At 45.7% G+C, this 17,957-nt stretch overlaps 3 protein-coding genes across 4 annotated transcripts in view; 1 reads left to right on the top strand and 2 right to left on the bottom strand.

Moving 5' to 3' along the window:
* The first annotated feature begins 187 nt into the window (after positions 1 to 187).
* necab1 (N-terminal EF-hand calcium binding protein 1) lies at positions 188 to 9,782 on the top strand. Of its 2 annotated transcripts, XR_009710652.1 has the most exons (15): positions 188 to 2,547; positions 2,628 to 2,701; positions 3,458 to 3,482; positions 3,826 to 3,934; positions 4,149 to 4,174; positions 4,348 to 4,445; positions 5,078 to 5,214; positions 6,357 to 6,478; positions 6,671 to 6,747; positions 6,933 to 6,980; positions 7,119 to 7,231; positions 7,665 to 7,742; positions 7,932 to 8,023; positions 8,197 to 8,848; positions 8,932 to 9,782. XR_009710652.1 is itself a non-coding variant. In XM_061266891.1 (14 exons), exons 1-14 carry the CDS (start codon positions 2,454 to 2,456, stop codon positions 8,223 to 8,225), a joined length of 1,122 nt encoding a protein of 373 aa, XP_061122875.1. In that variant the 5' UTR covers positions 188 to 2,453; the 3' UTR covers positions 8,226 to 9,782. The 2 variants fall into 2 exon arrangements, 1 of the variants encoding a protein (XP_061122875.1); XM_061266891.1 differs by having other exon boundaries at positions 8,197 to 9,782.
* Positions 9,783 to 10,086: 304 nt separating this feature from the next.
* On the bottom strand, positions 10,087 to 13,189 carry pip4p2 (phosphatidylinositol-4,5-bisphosphate 4-phosphatase 2). Its single transcript, XM_061267632.1, has 8 exons — positions 13,171 to 13,189; positions 12,781 to 13,014; positions 12,020 to 12,168; positions 11,822 to 11,928; positions 11,611 to 11,734; positions 11,393 to 11,445; positions 11,059 to 11,149; positions 10,087 to 10,989 (listed from the first exon to the last, which is right to left on the bottom strand). Exons 2-8 carry the CDS (start codon positions 13,004 to 13,006, stop codon positions 10,846 to 10,848), a joined length of 894 nt encoding a protein of 297 aa, XP_061123616.1. The 5' UTR covers positions 13,007 to 13,014; positions 13,171 to 13,189; the 3' UTR covers positions 10,087 to 10,845.
* A 146-nt stretch (positions 13,190 to 13,335) lies between these two features.
* Positions 13,336 to 17,957, bottom strand: part of LOC133144735 (nuclear pore complex protein Nup153-like) — a 33,539-nt gene continuing 28,917 nt past the window's right edge. Inside the window, exons 2-8 of the mRNA XM_061267633.1 lie at positions 16,404 to 16,543; positions 16,112 to 16,225; positions 15,901 to 16,017; positions 15,782 to 15,829; positions 15,589 to 15,642; positions 15,165 to 15,305; positions 13,336 to 15,077 (exon numbers count right to left, since the gene is read on the bottom strand). Of these exons, the coding sequence (XP_061123617.1) occupies positions 14,829 to 15,077; positions 15,165 to 15,305; positions 15,589 to 15,642; positions 15,782 to 15,829; positions 15,901 to 15,918 (510 nt within the window). The 5' untranslated portion in view covers positions 15,919 to 16,017; positions 16,112 to 16,225; positions 16,404 to 16,543 and the 3' untranslated portion in view covers positions 13,336 to 14,828. The remainder of the gene's footprint in view (positions 15,078 to 15,164; positions 15,306 to 15,588; positions 15,643 to 15,781; positions 15,830 to 15,900; positions 16,018 to 16,111; positions 16,226 to 16,403; positions 16,544 to 17,957) is intronic.

Here is a 17,957-nt window from a genome sequence, read left to right as displayed (position 1 = left end):
CACGAAGCCGCCCCTTTTTGGTGCGTCGGACCAATCACAGAGCTCTCTTTTGATATCGCGAGAATTGGTCACCAGTAACGTTTAGTTTTCCCCGTGATCTCGTTAAATGTCAACAACGTAGCCACATCAAATACAAAATGCCTTGCGAAAGTATTCGGCCCCCTTGAACCTTTCAACATTTCGCCACATTTCAGCCTTCAAACATAAAGATATAAAATTAAAATTAAAATAATTTGATTGAAATAAAAGTGGGACATAATCGTGAAGTGGATCGAAATTTATTGGATAATTTAAACATTTTTAACAAATAAAAAACTGAAAAGTGGGGCGTGCAATATTATTCGGCCCCTTTACTTTCAGTGCAGCAAACTCACTCCAGAAGTTCAGTGAGGATCTTTGAATAATCCAATGTTGTCCTAAATGACTGATGATGATAAATAGAATGCGCCTGTGTGTAATCAAGTCTCCGTATAAATGCACATGCTCTTTGATAGTCTCAGGGTTTTGTTTAAAGCGCAGAGAGAACCATGAAGACAAAGGAACACACCAGGCAGGTCCGAGATACTGTTGTGGAGAAGTTTAAAGCCGGATTTGGATACAAAAAGATTTCCCAAGCTTTAAACATCTCAAGGAGCACTGTGCAAGCAATTATATTAAAATGGAAGGAGTATCAGACCACTGCAAATCTACCAAGACCCGGCCGTCCCTCCAAACTTTCATCTCAAACAAGAAGAAGACTGATCAGAGATGCAGCCAAGAGGCCCATGATCACTCTGGATGAACTGCAGATAACTACAGCTGAGATGGGAGAGTCTGTCCATAGGACAACAATCAGTTGTGCACTGCACAAATCTGGCCTTTATGGAAGAGTGGCAAGAAGAAAGCCATTTCTCAAAGATATCCATAAAAAGTCGCGTTTAAAGTTTGCCACAAGCCACATGAGAGACACCAAACATGTGGAAGAAGGTGCTCTGGTCAGATGAAACCAAAATCGAACTTTCTGTCCACAATGCAAAACGATATGTTTGGTGTAAAAGCAACACAGCTCATCACCCTGAACACACCATCCCCACTGTCAAACATGGTGGCGGCAGCATCATGGTTCGGGCATTCTTTTCTTCAGCAGGGACAGGGAAGATGGCTAAAATTGATGGGAAGATGGATGGAGCCAAATACAGGACCATTCTGGAAGAAAACCTGTTGGAGTCTGCAAAAGACCTGAGACTGGGACGGAGATTTATCTTCCAACAGAACAATGATCCAAAACATAAAGCCAAATCTACAATGGAATGGTTCACAAATAAACGTATCCAGGTGTTAGAATGGCCAAGTCAAAGTCCAGACCTGAATCCAATCAAGAATCTGTGGAAAGAGCTAAAGACCGCTGTTCACAAACGCTCTCCATCCAACCTCACTGAGCTCGAGCTGTTTTGCAAGGAAGAATGGGCAAGAATTCCAGTCTCTCGATGTGCAAAACTCTTATAGACATACCCCAAGCGACTTGCAGCTGTAATTGCAGCAAAAGGTGGCGCTACAAAGTATTAGCGCAAGGGGGCCGATTAATATTGCACGCCCCACTTTTCAGTTTTTTATTTGTTAAAAAGGTTTAAATTATCCAATAAATTTTGTTCCACTTCACGCTTGTGTCCCACTTGTTGTTGATTCTTGACAAAAAATTAAAATCTTATATCTTTATGTTTGAAGCCTGAAATGTGGCGAAATGTTGAAAGGTTCAAGGGGGCCGAATACTTTCGCAAGGCACTGTATATACAAAATGAACACGCTCGTTATTTATTTTTCGCTGGTATTGTTACAGTTTGCCCACTTTATATCAATATAAATATTTGTTGATTTAAACAAACTGACGTGTTGTAATATCCCAGAATGCTCATGGCCTCTCGAACACACAAAATAAATAATTATATTATGTAACTCTTTATATTTACGTTATCTAGAAACCACACTGCAACGTTGTCATTCCGTGAGCTGGTACTGTTAATTATTATTCACGCTCACATGCACTCTGACCCATTTTGTGTTATGGACGTAAATTGATGATGGGCGCATGTTTTGACTGCTCTGTCGCCTTCTCGTGGTAATTGTCTAAAGCACATGTGCTTATGTGAGGCATGTGCCATCGGCTGTATTTACGTTTATATTTCTATATAAATAGCATCAAACGACACATAAATGTCAAACCGTCAAATCTCCGAAATAAAGAAAATAAGAGATGAATTAGTCAATATTTACTTGGATTTTAGAGATTCTACTCACGCTTATGCGTCAAGTTAACTTGACAAAAACGGATGCTAGCATGTACTGCAATCAAAGCAAAAGCATATTTTACCTGTCCTGTTGTCAATGGAAATACTTCACTTGAAGTCACGCAGCTAATGGTTATTTAGATGCTACATCCTAAATAATCTTGTTTAACTGACAAAACAGCATCGATAATGTTCTGTTTTATAAAAACGGAAACGGTGTGGGAGTATTTCCAACAACTTGACAGCTTGCAGACCAGCAACAGAAAACGAGAGCGCAGCTTAAGTCAGTCTTTCACATTCCTGCGCACTTTACCAGACAGGAAAAACCACAATATTTGATATTTTTGACGATGGATTTCTCAGAGGAATTGAAACCTGTGTGCGAGGAGCCAAGCGCCCAGACTGAGCTGAAAAAGGGAATGTCCATTTTCATTGACGTAAGTATACTATTGTTTTTTCCAATTTAATTTCCTTGTAAACAACCAATTAAAATATATATTAAAATATAAGAACATTAATTTTAGATACAGTATGTTATGATTGCGTTGACTTTCTCTCATTTGGATTCCTGCAGTAAAAAAATATGCTACCTTACAATATAGAAATGCATTATTATGTCAGACAGTTTTTGTATGTGTGCGTGTGTGTTTCTTCAGATCGGGGCTTATTCAAACAAATCCCCCAATTGGCTTTTGTCAACTTCCAAGCATTTGTTCAAAATGGCCAATTTGTCCGACTTCCTGTTCAATTTCAGACATGGGTCCTTGAAACCTTTGCTTCCGTCTTGCCTTGAGGGACATGTCAGATCTGTGAAACTGGTGGTGTGGGCTGATCTATTTGTTTTCCTTGAGGTGACGTGAACCGTTACACTTTAGAGTGGGAATTGATCCCAAACCAGATGCACATGGACCACTACACAGACAACAATCGTTGTAGGAATAACAAGTTTGTGGGGGTCCGTTGCATCATTGAGTAAGTGAAGGGAGCGGGCATTGTTGTTTTCCCCATGGAAGCAACAAGCCAGCGAGTGACCCATGTGTTCAAAGGCGATGTGGTCAGCCCGCTTTCATGTCCAATGTAGGAGATCCACACCAATAATTGAACATGGCGTTGCTTTGACAGAGTCATCAATCACATACAGACACCTGCACAGCTTTGAAGATTTGTCACAAGGTTTTTTGTCTCTCCTGCAGATTTTGCGGCGAGCGGATAAAAACGGTAAGTGAATCTCCTGACACATCTTACGTGGTGGTGTTCTCGCTCGCATGGCGACACTCAGATTGTGATTCCCCACTGATGGCCGGTTTCCATGGAGACAACCGAGTGACCAGACCCATCGCCATCAGAGCTTATCATCAAGAAAGATTGCCAAATAGTTCGCAGCTGCATGAGGGCAACATGAGCGACCTTTGGAAGATAGGAAAATATATCGTTGAAATCACCTAAAAAATACAGCCAAATCAAAATGGAGTGCTTGCAATGTCTCCACGGACACCTGCGCGTCACATGACACAGTGGCAGACAGAGTGGCACTTTTGATGATTTGGTTCTCTGTCCCCAGACGACGGCAAGCTGTCCTTTGACGAGTTCAAGGCCTACTTTTCGGATGGTGTCCTGACGTCGGAGGAACTGAAGGAACTCTTCCACGCTATCGACAGCCACCACACTGAGTAGGTCGCAGTCCTTTCATCTTCCGCACCTTCTGGATTGAACGCAGTCTTTCAATCACAAGTAAGCCAGGGCACATGAAATATTCAGAGGTGTCAGCGCGCAAAAGAATTATGACCTCCGCCAAGAAGGGATGCTGCTTTTCTAGGAATTTTACATGTGCCTCACTGTGTGTATGTATGTGTGTGTGTGTGTGTGTGTGTGTTTGCACCGCAGCAACGTGGACACAGATGAACTGTGTGGTAAGTGAACTAGATTTTGTGTTGTACCATTTTAGCAGGTCCAAACGCGACCTGACAACGTGGCGCAGGAAGTACAGGCCAGCGCCGCGTGCATTGGGCTGCACTCCCTGCGGGCCGCGCTACTGATGCGTTTCGTAAGCGACACCTGCGGCCACCTTTTGTTTTCTTTGCAGAGTACTTCTCGCAGTACCTGGGGGAGTACAAGAATGTCTTGGCCGCCCTGGAAGCCCTCAACATGTCCATCCTGAAGGCCATGGACAAGACCAAGAAGGTGAGAAATGGGCCAGTCATAAATGTGATGACCCATATTTGTTCATCAAGCAAGAGCGTGTTCCAACACGGTGCTGCTTTTGCGCTTTGTGCATTGACAAGTGAGTGAGCGAGCGAGCGTGTCGGTGCTGCAAGAAAATGTAAAGAGCCAATATGTTTCATGCAGGCACGGCGACGCTATTTACACGAGTGTACAGACACACTTACCGTAATTTTCGGACTATAAGTCGCACCGGAGTACAAGTCGCACCAGCCATAAAATGCCCAAAAAAGTGAAAAAAAAAACATATATATGTATATAAGTCGCTCCTGAGTATAAGTCAACCCCCCCCCCCAAACTATGAAAAAGAAACGCGACTTATAGTCTGAAAATTACGGTAGGTATTCTTCAAAAAAAGTAACACCACTATACAGAACTTAGTTCCCAAACCACAGCAGTGCTCGTTCAAACACCAAATGCTAGCCGTTGTTTTCATCCCGCCGTCTACAATTTAATGAATTCCGATCCTGCTGGCCTGACTTTAATTAGACGTTGAATGACGGTGAGTCGGCGTGTCGGGCAGCCCATCCTCCCTCGTGCAGCCGCGCCTGTGATTGTTTTGCTCATTATTTAGTTCTCCTCTTGCTTGACAGGATTATCAAGAGTCCACCCACCTGGAGCAGTTTGTGACCCGTTTCCTGCTGAAGGAGACGACCAATCAGCTGCACTCACTCCAGGGCTCACTGGAATGTGCCGCCGAGACCACCGCCGAGCAGACTCGCAGAGAAAAGTGAGTGGATGAGACGTGGGGTCACGTCGCCGGCTGGCTTTCCTTCCGGGAGAAAGCGCGAACTCCTTTGAAATACAGAGAAGTAAAAGATGAAGGTCAGCAAGTGACTGCGGCGCACGCACGCCTGTTGCCATGGCGGCGCCATCCCAGTTGGTCTGTTTGGGGGATTGTCGATAAGACGACCATTGAATGTGGATCTCCACTTCACTGAACCACACCAAATATTCTGAACACAGCTCCCAAATGTTGGTCCCTGTTGGCCGTCACACCATAAAGTTGTCACTTCAGTTGGCAAATACTTCAGATCAAATATTATCTTAAAATGCTTACTTGCCAGAGGACTCGCATGCTTCCAAATTGCTTTTCACTTTGAGACGTGTGAAAATGCTTTGTTGAAAGCCTCTTCTTTGCTTTTACCGTTTTTTTCCATGTGTAATGCGCAAAATTTAACTAATTTATTGTCCTAAAATCTGGGGTGCGCATTATGCATGGGTACAAAAAAAAAAATATATATATATATATATATATTTTTTAAATCTGGATATCATACAGAGGCCGCCATTACAGATGCGCTTTCTTCTCTGCTGTTCACTTCAAACACGCTCCATACGAACACAATGCTCTCGTATCAGACACTTGCTAGATCACCTGCTCGTTTGCTGTCACAATGTACCCTACACAAATCCGAAACATTTCTTCGCTATTGAGTATGCTAGCGCATGCGCAGTGATACTGACCGGCAGAATAACATCCGGTTGTTCCCATAGATGATCTTTTTTCTGAAATAATTTTATGTTCACGGACTTAAGTAGGAGTCAAAATCTGGGTGCGTATTATACATGGGTACAGGCTTTTTTCCAGCATCAACATGCCATTTTTAGGGTGCGTATTATACGCCCCCATGTATAATACATTATACATGGAAAAAATGGTAGATTGAAGGTTGAGGGGGTCTAAGCGTCGCAATTAAAGCTCGTCGCTCAGAATAAGAGGGCGTAAGCGGACAAACGGGCCCATTAACACCTGCACCCACACTCGAACGCCGCTGAGACTTTCTCGTCGCTGGCCGGCTCATGATTTCAGCGCAGGGATTCTGTCATGAAAGAAGAGGAGACTCGCTGATATATTCTTTGTTCCCGCAGACACGATCTGGCTAAACCCGAGGTTCTGTCCATCCAGTTGTCGGGTCGCAGGTCCAACCGGAGGCTCCAGAGGAACAATAGCCCCTCCCCCAACAATCCCATCATGGGCCTCGTTAACTCGGGTAAGACCAAGTCGAAGAGCTGCCAGCACAAGAACTAGAAGAGATCATACAGAAGCTTGATCAACATTTGGCAACTACATGCACCAACGGAACCAGGAGATTTACAAACTTGGACACCATCAGCAACAAAATGTTTCAGAGGCAGAATCATTTGATCCCGTCTCATTTCTGTAGGTTTCCTTTTTCTTGCAGGTGCGTACGACGAGGAGAGCCAGTGGACAGTTCAAGTGAACAGGCTACAGAAGCTCATCGATCGCCTGGAACAGAAGGTTCGTCCTCATGTTTGCAGTTTTTTTTTTAACATTCCCAATCTGCGTGTCTGTAAGACGCCAATGAGGGCATGTGTGCTTGTCCAATAATGGCCACAAATGATGCACCGCCCCCCGTCAACAATAGCCGTGTTCGGCGTGTTAGCGTTAGCACGCGCCATCATACGTCTGTCTCATGTCGGCAGGAGATCCGCCTGGAACCCGTCGAAGACGACGTACCAGAGAGCAAGCTGGTGCGTTCTTACAACATTTTCCTCTTGGTGTCATTTCCCCAAGTGGTGATGATGATGACGACATGCGGTTGCCATGGCAATGGTACTTTCTTTAACACGTTTTCTTGATGGCGGGCGTGTGTGCGTGCACGTGGACAGCACCTCCTGATCGTGCAGAGACAGCTGTCTGTGCTGGAGGACGAGCTGGAGGAGTTTCGCCTGGCGCTCAGACACTACATGGACTCTGCCAGCGCCCAGACCGGATGTCTACAGTCAGTGCACACAAGCTTACATTGTCCAGTGCATGGATAAGTGGATGAGGAGGGAGGTGGCTGACGAAAGTAGGTCGGGTGCTGGATGCACAATGGCTGGTCGGAAGCAAAGTGGAGCGGTCCAGGAGGATGACTGAACGCATCCGTCCTTGGTTTGACGGTGGGAAAACACATCACACGGCAATGACACACAATTGATGGCAGTAAGGTGCAAGCATTAGCATGTTTGCACTTGTTCAGCCAACGTCACCCATCTCCTTCCATCCTTGTGTGGGCGCTGTCGCTTTGATTTTGGATGAGAGGCTGCGGCCTCGAGCGACTTTTGACATTTAACGCTGCCAGTGCAATGGGTTTGGCCTTGAGAAAACCCTTACGATCTCCAGGGGTGTGATGTAATTCGCCACGACGATAACGTTGAAAAACCTTTGTGCAGCGTGGCGCTTCAGCGGCTGGCTAACGAGTCGCGCTTCATCCTCTACGAATTCTGGGAGCAAAACAGCGTGTGGAAGAAGTAAGTATCCTCGCCCTCCTGCAGCCATGCACTCAAATCGACTTGCACAAATGTTGTGAATGTCGCTGGCGCTATCTAGTGGATGAGCGACTGAAGCTCACGCAAGTCAAAATTTTTGCTTGCAACACAGCAAAATAAAATGGACCGAGGAATTGAAAAGCTTTGAAGCATTTCTTGTGTTTTGCGTAGTCACCTGCAGAGCAACTCCAGCAAGACTTTCCAGAGGGCCAACGTGGACTTCCTGGAGACTCCCGAGACTGTCACCACCATGCTGCTCCCGGGTACCGCCTCAAAACATCAAAACAATTCTCACGTCAAAAGTTGTTTCTTATGAACAATTTTTGCAAACATTATACATTTTCATTTTTAAATATAGCAATATTTTTGCATTCTGTGTATGTTGCAATATTTTAAATCTTACATTTGTATTTCTAATGACATTTCTGTGTTTCAGCTTCATGGTGGGTCCTCAACAACAACTGAGAGCAGCATGTCGACCATACTTGGTGCACAAACACATGCGCACACGCACACACGCGCACACACACACAATATAGCGTCCTGTACTTTTGCGCTATATTCTGACTGTCTGCTGTAATCACACTTGCTCCGTTTTGCTCCTCTTATTTATTGTTATTTGTTTATTTATTATTTATTCATCAAAGTCTGCTTTATTGTCAATTTCTTCACATGCCAAGACACACAAAGAAATCGAAATTACGTTCCCACTATCCCACGGTGACAAGACATAGTACACAATATACATACAAGTAAACTACACAAACAAATAAAAACAAGAAGGCACAAACAGTGAATAAATAAGAGTGATGAATAAATAATAAGTAATTTTTATAACACAATAAATAAGAGGAGCAAAAATGGAGCAAGTGTGCATACAGCAGACAGTCAGAATATAGCGCAAAAGTACAGGACGCTACGCAGAAGGGGGGAGAGAGTTCAGGATCCTAACAGCCTCGAGTATGAAGCTATTGGTGAGCCTGGTGGTGCGGGAGCGCAGGCTCCTGTACCTCTTCCCAGAGGGCAGAAGATCGAACAAGGAGTGAGCGGGGTGACTCACATCGCTCACAATTGTGGTCGCTTTGCGGGTGAGATGGGAGGTGTAAATGTCCTTCAGGGAGGGGAGTGAAGCACCAATAATCTTACCAGCCGTATTCACTATGCGCTGCAGGGTCTTCCTGTTGTATTCAGTGCAGCTACCACCCCAAACAGCGATACAATTGGAGAGGACGCTCTCAATGGTGCCACAGTAGAATGTAGTCATGACGGCCGGAGGAGCACTAGCTCGCCTGAGCTTCCGCAGGAAGTACAGGCGGCGCTGAGCTTTCTTCGCCAGTGATACGGTGTTGGTGGACCAGGAGAGATCCACACTGATGTGCACCCCCAGGAACCTGGTGCTGCTCACTCTCTCCACCACAGCACCGTTGATGGTCAGCGGCAGGTGTTGGGTGTGACCCTTCCGGAGGTCAACAACAATCTCCTTGGTCTTGTTGACGTTCAGCAGGAGGTTGTTGTTCCTGCACCACGCGGTTAGAAGGTCAACCTCCAACCTGTACTGAATCTCGTCGCTCACTCTTATTATTCATTGTTTGTGCCTTCTTGGTTTTATTTTGTGTTGTCTGCTTGTATGTATATCGTGTACTATGTCTTGTCACCGTGGTATAGTGGGAACGTAATTTTGATTTCTTTGTGTGTCTTGGCATGTGAAGAGATTGACAATAAAGCAGACTTTGACACACACGCACGCACACACATTTTTGACATCATAACCCTTAATAGAGCTGATTACTTCCATGTTTCTTCTTTGTATCAATACAAAGTACAAAATACACACACACGAGCAAGTTGCCAGTGTGTGTGCGTATTCATCAATGTGATGTCATCGTTGCGCTTGCATTTCAGAGATTGTAGCAACAGCACATGCTTCTTTAAATGTTGGAAATTAATTCCTACACGAGTCATTTGTGCATAGTCAACGTTGCTAAAAGCTTCAAACACGTGAAATAAAAGAATTGTTGTGTAGCACGTGTTTCTTTTACCTTGCAACGTGGGGCTTCTTTGTCTCTGGCGGCGGGCAGGTCCCGAAGGTTTTTTCCTTTTTTTTTTTTGTCACACACACCCACATTTACACCGTCATATGCAGGAATTGAACTCACGGTGTCAGCACACAAGACAGATAAGTCTATCCTGTCAATGTCGCAAAAGTTGTTTACACCATCAATGAAAACATGATTTGATTAAAAAATGTGAAAAAGATTCTGATATAACGTTCTCCATCCATCCATGGAAGCCCACACTTGAATGTTCCAACAAAACCACATAAATCCACATTTGTTCATCTTTTTATTGATAAATAATCACTTATTAAAAGAACCAAACTTAGCCTTCCACAATATGTACATCCATTCATGTTGTTTCGCTCATCAGGTCACATTCAAAAGAAATGCCACCTCGTGGGCAGGATGTGCCACAGGATGCTGAGCGCTACTTTAGGCTTCTACATTCTTGAAAAAACTGTTCATGGGCGGCAGGCGAATTCTTGTGATGGACACAACGCAAACCGGTTGAAAACAAGCAAACAGTGGGAGGTTAAAAAAAAAAAAAAGAAATAACTTCATTAAAAGCAAACAGACGACAATAAAGTAACAGAAAGACACTCGAGCATTACTGTGCAAATGTTGGCACACGTGGGAGTTTCAGAGCAGACACGCGAAACTGCCCGTATACGTTCGTGTCCGAACTTTTCATCTGCATAACAAAGTACGTATGGTAGGTAACCACGAGGGACAGCAGAAGGCTATGCATAGGTGCCACCCATGCATGAAAATGGTCATCTGATTTATTTTTATCCCACAAACAACATGAATGAAAACTGGATGAGCTGCACAACTTGCTTCAGCTGGTCACTAACGGGCAGAAAAACGACCTCAAATTCACATTTGAATAAAAATAAAACCTGTAGTGCAGCAAGCAAAATGTTATTCTTTGCAATTTGTCTCCATTTGCTCGTTCACAGAGAGGAAAACAAATGTGGGGAGAAAAAAGGCGAGAGGGGCAGTCCCGGGAACCTTCTAAGGCTTAGAATCTAAGCAAAGCTGTTCTCCGGGTAGCTGACCTTGATAACGCCCCAATAGCACGCCCGCACCAAACAGATGACGCCCACTAGGTAGGCCAGTGCCCACGACACGTACGTGGCGTTGTAGCGGCGGGCAAAGTTATGAGTACCCACCTGTTTGAAGCAAGCACAGAGAAATTACAAACCAAAAAAACAAAAGAACAGGACGGTGAGGGCACTTACTGTTAATCCCACGCCGATGAAGATGCAGATCATCCCGACAGTGATGTATGCACAACAGCGCCGCCTAGGGAGCGCGCTGCCCACAGACGAGCTGCAAAAAAAAAAAAGTCACCCGAAGCGGCTCAAACATGACTCTCGCTTGCTCACTCGGTCACATGATCGGCATTCAGGGGATGCTCGACTTTCTTTTCAGCTCTCACATGCCTCCCATGTGACGCAGCGGGAGGTGGGGTCGGAGGGGCTTCACCATCACCTGATTTCTCTCAAATCAGTCTTTGCGAATTAGCAGTCGAGCCGCAAGTGTACCCCCAAAAATGTGTGGTTGTGTACTTACATCTTTTTGCAGTGGGGACATTTGGCTAGCGTGTTGAAGCGCACCTCCAGCCACTGAGACAAAAGACAAGAGTGGATGACGTATTGTGGGTGCAGTCTTACCTAATCAAGTGTCCACTATGTGAATATCATGAGAATAATGAGATCTCATGGACATGAGATGCCCTCGCTAAAACGGTTCCTTTGCCGTTTATATGGCATGCAAAATTTTGGAGATACCAGGAAGGTGTTGCCGCAGTGACCGCAGACCACCCGCATGCCCTCGGGCTGCACGGGGAGGGCAGGCTGGGCCGGCTGCTCTTCAGGGATCACCATCACCGGGCTCAGGTTGATGATGCGTCTACTGTTGCGCAACCCCCAGAAAAAAAATAAAACAAATCTGAGGGTCTGGTTTTAGGGTGGGGTCTCCTTCCAGCGGAAGACTGCGTACCAGTTGGGTCGCGGGCATCCTATCCTCCTGGAAGTGTCTTTGCAGATGAGCAGGCAGTTGCAGGGGCACCTGACGTATTTCTTCCCGGTGGGCGGATTCTTGATGGGCTGCAAAAAAGAGAGGTGAGCGATGGCGGCGGCAGCAACCTCAGGGCGGCAGCAACGTCAGGGCGGCAGCAATGTCGCGGCGGCAACATACGGTGGCCTCGTTGCAGAGTGTGCACTTGACCACATGCTGGTGCAGCTTGCCGTCAAGGTGGATGAGCGACTGGCACACGCGGCAGTTGATGACAGGGACGCCGCCTGCGTCCGGGCTGGCAATCGCCGTGTACGGCGGAGGCAGTTCCGCTTTCGGGTAAAGCGACAATTGTTAGTTTGTGTCACAAATCAATCATTCCTTTGATACGTTCAGATTGTTTGAAAATGTCAAATGAAGCAAAATCGTGAATTCAGTTGCAAGAAAACGGCGCCGGACGGGCCTCGATTCCTGCCCACCTTATGACGCATATGATTGCTCGCCATGTGAGCCCCGACCTGGTTGGCGTACCGACAACAACCCCCTTTACACACCACAGGTGTCCTACGTTGCTGAACATGCAGTTGGTGAATTAGCATGACATTTTGTGTCTTGAAATGGCAATGTAGTCGCAGGACAGTGAGTGAGCAGTTGCGTAAAAGCAAAGAAACAAAACAAAAAACATTTGACTAAGCTCATCTTACTTTGATGATTCCACTCAATGAGAGTGACGACACCAAACGCACTTTACAGCGCAACTGACCTATAAAATCACAATTCTATCTTGCCATGCCTAGCTTGAGTGGTGATGTAGCATTTCTTGAGACAGGCCTCCGGTCCGTAACCAACTGCTCCATTTCTCACAGAACACAATCCCCCCCCTCTTACCCGCGCCCTTGCTTGCTGCAAAAAGCTTCTCATTTACATACGTCCACGCAGTTTACCTCGGGGGCTGGGATCGTGCAGGTAGGGCGGCGCGTTGGGGGTGACGTTCTCCGAGTTGGGAGTGGACAGCAGCGGCGAGCGCTCGTCCGTGCCGTCAGAGGCCATGGTCGGTGCAAGGCCGGAGGACCCGAGCCCTTTGCCGTGGGTGGCTTGCGGGGTGGCTCGGCTGTTTTCTCCGGAGGTCCGTCCGACAACAGAGTAGCGGCGGGGCCGGGGTGACGTCATGCCACGGCCTGCCAGACAGGGGGAGGTGCGAAACTGAGGCGCATGCGCAGACGCACGAAAATATGGTGAATGCCGTTACAGAACGCTCCCAACAGGTGTCACTAATTCTTCAAATTATTTTAATAATTCTGTACAGAATTGAAAATGAAGTAGTTTTTCCATACCTTTCGAGTTTTTAATTTTATGTTTTGACTAGCTCAAGTCCGGCATGGCGTGCTAGTTGTCTCTCGTCGCCCGTTTGCCTTCAAATCAGCAAATTTATAAGCAGAATCAGGACGCAGTGTGGGCCCCTGTTGTACCGTCCAGCTCGCTTGTGTTTTTCGATCAAGAAATCAACAAAACCTTGAGCACCAAACAATTCTCCTGGAACGCCGGAGTGACTTAATTGAAAGCTGGCGGACCGGTGGCGGCGAAGAAGGAGGCGCGCGTCCCAAGGTAGTGACGACGATAAAAATGGGATTAAGATGGCCTTGAAAATGGACGGAATGGTGGAAAATTAAGTGGTCTTGTTGAAGATGTGAGGAAACTAACCAAACTACTCGCGCTGAAGGACGAGAAAATTGCGGAGTTGGAAAAGAGAGTTGACGAGTTGGAGGAATATATACGGAAAGAGGACGTGATCATCAGCGGTCTGAAAACAACACACCGCACATACTCCAACGTCACCCGAGGAGAGAACAACGAGGAGGACTTGACTGAGGGAGAAAAGCAGTCGCTGGAGGAACAGGTGATTCAGTTCTTTAACATAAATGACATCAATATCGCTGCCTGCCACACACTTCCCAAAAGAAATGCACAACCAGAGAGATCATTCTGAGATTTGTAAACAGAAGACACAAAACGGAGATTTTGAAACAAGAAAGGAAACTGAAGAACACAGGTGTATGCGAACGAACACCTTACGAAGAGGAACGCCGAAATAGCCAAACGTGCGAGGGTCCTGAAGAAACAAAAGAAAATGTATTCAACATGGACAAGAGACTGTAAACTCTGGATTCGCACAAATGGTTCACTTGGTGAGGAGGCTAGGGTCCTGCTTATCCGGGACCTCAAAGACCTGGAGAAATGTGAAGCTGCATAGCCGAATAGGACATCCTTCTTGCCAGTCTTCCATAAAGGCCAGATTTCTCCCACCTCAGCTGTAGTTATATGCAGTTCATCCAGAGTGATCATGGGCCTCTTGGCTGCATCTCTGATCAGTCTTCTCCTTGTTTGAGATGAATGTTTGGAGGGACGGCCGGGTCTTGGTAGATTTGCAGTGGTCTGATACTCCTTCCATTTCGATATAATTGCTTGCACAGTGCTCCTTGAGATGTTTAAAGCCTGGGAAAACTTTTTGTATCCAAATCCGGCTTTAAACTTCTCCACAACAGTATCTCGGAGCATGGTTCTCTCTGCACTTCAAACAGAACCCAGAGACAGCAGAGCAGGTGCATTTATACGGAGACTTGATTACACACAGGTGCATTCTATTTATCATCATCAGTCATTCAGGACAACATTGGATCATTCAAAGATCCTCACTGAACTTCTGGAGTAAGTTTGCTGCACTGAAAGTAAAGGCGCCAAATAATATTGCACGCCCCAGTTTTCAGTTTTAGATTTGTTAAAAAAGTTTAAATTATCCAATAAATTTTGTTCCACTTCACGATTGTGTCCCACTTGTTGTTGATTCTAGGCAAAAAAATACAATTTTATATCTTTATGTTTGAACTCTGAAATGTGGCAAAATGTTGAAAGGTTCAAGGGGGCCCAAATACTTTTGCAAGGCACTGTATCCATTAAGCAAATATAATTAAAGTCACTGTTTGCTAATTATTGATTATTCGGTGTTGTTTGGCGGTGACAAAATCAACAAAGTAATTTCGACAGTTCTGGTGCGTACGTTGTCATCCTCCATGCGTTTGGAGGACACCCGCGTGATCTTGCGCTCAGTCTTCATCTTACCACCTCCGGAGCTGCTGGGAGTAGGTGTGCTAGACATGGGATAGACTCCACCACTGAACCCAATTGTGCTTTGAGATGGGCCCGCGGGGCTTCGATCGGGTAGCGGGGGTGATTGTTTTGTGGGCTGTGGAAAAACGGAAAACGCAACCCGGCAAAATCACCACCGGCGAGGAACTCCCACTGCACTTGAGGCAGCGGGAATAAAGCCCACCTTGTCTCTGGGCACCTGGTCCAGAGTGCGTATCGGCCCGCCTGGAGTCAAACTGGGCCTGAAGGAGACAGTGTGGTTTGACGAGCCAATAACAGCGGTGGGGACCACCAGCTTTTGCACCGGCGGGAGATTGGAATCGTGCTAAGGAAATTAAAAAGAACAACAAATAACATTTTCATCCCATGTAAAACACAATAGCCACTCACTATCCCTAGACAAGACTAAATATAGATATTTTTTTTTTAATCGTGTTGAGAGCTCTAGTAACGTTAATATTTAAACTGCAGTGGCAAAGCAGCTACCACAGCGGTGTGTGTGTGTATGTTGTTGGAGTGACACAGCTGTCGCACAGCTGGCACGATCTGCCAGTTGTTGCACCAAATGCTAGCAGGCTGTTGGATGAAGTCAAAAGGAAATCACTTACCCGTTTCTTTTTGGCCTGCAAATGTGACACATCAAGATCGCCGTTATCCACTGACTGGAAAAAAGAAAAAAAAAACAATATTAACCAACTTTCATATGTATTTATAGCTAACGTAAATTATGACTAACAGTTGCTTCAACTTTTTGCTGATATTAACAGCGACATGGACAAAATTGCGGACAGTCCAATTTACCGTTGAGTAGGATGCTGCACTTTCTGCTGCTGGGATCCACTTGGCATCCTGGGGTTGCCAAATTGAACTGTGAGCTATTTGAAACTCAATTTTGTGTGTGCGTGTGCGTGCGTTCGTACTGCCAGAGGACTGGACATGCGCCCCAAAGACTCCAGGATACGTCGGGCCGTGGCGCTGGTCACCCCGCAGGGCTGCGCGCCAGCCTGCTTGGCTTTAATCTGCCTCCTCACCGGGGCCTGAAAGATCACGCCGACAATTTTGGTCAACGGCTCGCGACAACTAATGAAATTAATAGCTCTGGGGGACACGCTGTGATTTTCGCGGGCTCACATGGTACGGCGTTCCGGGGCGTGTGCGTGCACTTCGGACAGCAGCCGCCCCGCCATATGTGGTCTTGCCGGGGTAAAAGGGGGAATCTCCCAGATGGCTGGAATTCAGCGTCGACTGGAAGCGGAGAGGCATTCAAGTGGCGTTGCTTTTGCATAGTCAGGATTCTTATCACAACAGAAAAGGACACATGAGCGAGTCCTCACAACAAAGTAGCTGCGATCACCTGCATGAGATCAACCGCCCTCAAAAAAAAACAAAAGTCACAGTTGAACTTTTCAGGGTCAGGACTCACATTGGCAGAAGTACCAAAGACGGACAGGTTGAAGGCAGGCCTCTTCAGACTTGACTGAGAGGGCTGCGGCACAGATATGCTTCGGTCTGCGTCCGGGGTCCAAAGCTGCAGGAGCGACACCACCTTGAACGCCAGCACGTCTGCAAGACACAACATAGTATACACTAACGCAGAGGTGGGCAAACCTTTTGACTCGCGGGCCGACCGGGTTCTAAATTTGGACCGGAGGGCCGAACCAGGCGCAGATGGACGTAGTGTTTGTGTGAAGTAATATAAGCGACCTGTAAAGGTCATTGCATAAAAGATTTTGGCCTTTAGTAGGTAGTAAAGCATGGATATTCCAAACAAGTTTTTTTGAAAACAAATGCATTTATTAACAGCATTTAAAAAAATAATAATTCAGTAAACAACTGCTATCAGTGATTCTCATAAAATACGACACTGTTATTATGAACTAGAATTTTGCAATTTCTGGAGAAATTGCGTGTGAAGGCGAAATGTATGAATAACTTTTTCGGGGAATGCTGCCGAACGATGTTGAAACGTGTTGAATTACTTGAGAAATGTAGAATATTTGGAGAATTTGTGGTGAATTCCAAAATTGAAAGTTTGGAATATTTTGTAAGTGGGAAGTTGTGGAATAGGTAGGCAAAAGATGAACAGTTGAAAGTTGGAATGGGTTGAATCGGTAGAAAAATGTAGAAGTTAGAGGTGAAAAAAAGTAGAAAAACGGAAGTACGAAAACGGAGTAGAAAAGTAGAAAAACGAAATTTTGGAGAATTTGGTTGAATTTTAAATTTGGAATTGTTGGTAAGTGGGAAGTTGTGGAATAGGTAGGCAAAAGATGAACAGTTGAAAGTTGGAACGGGTTGAATCAGTTAAAAAATGTAGAAGTTAGAGCAAATGTTGAATCCCCATAGAGAATGAATGGGAAAATAAAAAAAAGGCAATTGCGCCAAAATCTTTCTAAATTTGGAACAAAACCAAAAAAAACGGCCTCAGGAGGTTCACTTTTGGGGTAAAAATGTTGAAACGGGTTAAATCGGACAAAAAACGAAGACGTTAGCGCAAATGTAGCTATTTGGGGCACTCAGTGTTGAAATAAGGTCACTTCCGGTCTTTTTGGGGTCACTTCCGGTGTATTTGGGGTCACTTCCGGTTTATTTGGGTCACTTCCGGTTTAAAACAGGTCACTTCCGGTTAAGCTGAGGTCACTTCCGGTTTATTTGGGGTCATTTCCGGTCTAAAAAGGTCACTTCCGGTACATTTGGGGTCACTTCCGGTTTGATTTGGGGTCACTTCCGGTTTACCTGAGGTCACTTCCGGTCTATTTGGGGTCACTTTCGGTTTGATTTGGGGCACTTCCGGTTCATTTTGGGTTCATTGGGGGCACTTGAGGGTCATCCAAGATGGCCGCCACACTGGAATTGGGGGTCAAGGGTTGAATGTGTAAGCGTAGTGGAAGTGGGGGTGAATGGGAGTGAATGTGGGAAGCATAAGGTGAATAAATTTGGAATGGGTTGAATCGGTCGAAAAATGTAGAAATGAGAGTAG

Source organism: Syngnathus typhle, linkage group LG20 (genome assembly GCF_033458585.1).
Source record: "Syngnathus typhle isolate RoL2023-S1 ecotype Sweden linkage group LG20, RoL_Styp_1.0, whole genome shotgun sequence".
Classification (NCBI taxonomy): Eukaryota; Metazoa; Chordata; class Actinopteri; order Syngnathiformes; family Syngnathidae; genus Syngnathus; species Syngnathus typhle.
This window is presented reverse-complemented; position numbering and strand designations above follow the sequence as displayed.

Coding starts and splice junctions, on each gene's coding strand:
- pip4p2 (XM_061267632.1), bottom strand. CDS start 13,006: ATGACGTCACCCCGGCCCCGCCGCTACTCTGTTGTCGGACGGACCTCC. Junction 12,169..12,780: donor GCACGATCCCAGCCCCCGAG/GTAAACTGCGTG, acceptor TTTACCCGAAAG/CGGAACTGCCTCCGCCGTAC. Junction 11,446..11,610: donor ACTGCGGCAACACCTTCCTG/GTATCTCCAAAA, acceptor CTTTTGTCTCAG/TGGCTGGAGGTGCGCTTCAA.
- necab1 (XM_061266891.1), top strand. CDS start 2,454: ATGTTCTGTTTTATAAAAACGGAAACGGTGTGGGAGTATTTCCAACAA. Junction 5,215..6,356: donor GAGCAGACTCGCAGAGAAAA/GTGAGTGGATGA, acceptor TTGTTCCCGCAG/ACACGATCTGGCTAAACCCG. Junction 8,024..8,196: donor CACCACCATGCTGCTCCCGG/GTACCGCCTCAA, acceptor TCTGTGTTTCAG/CTTCATGGTGGGTCCTCAAC.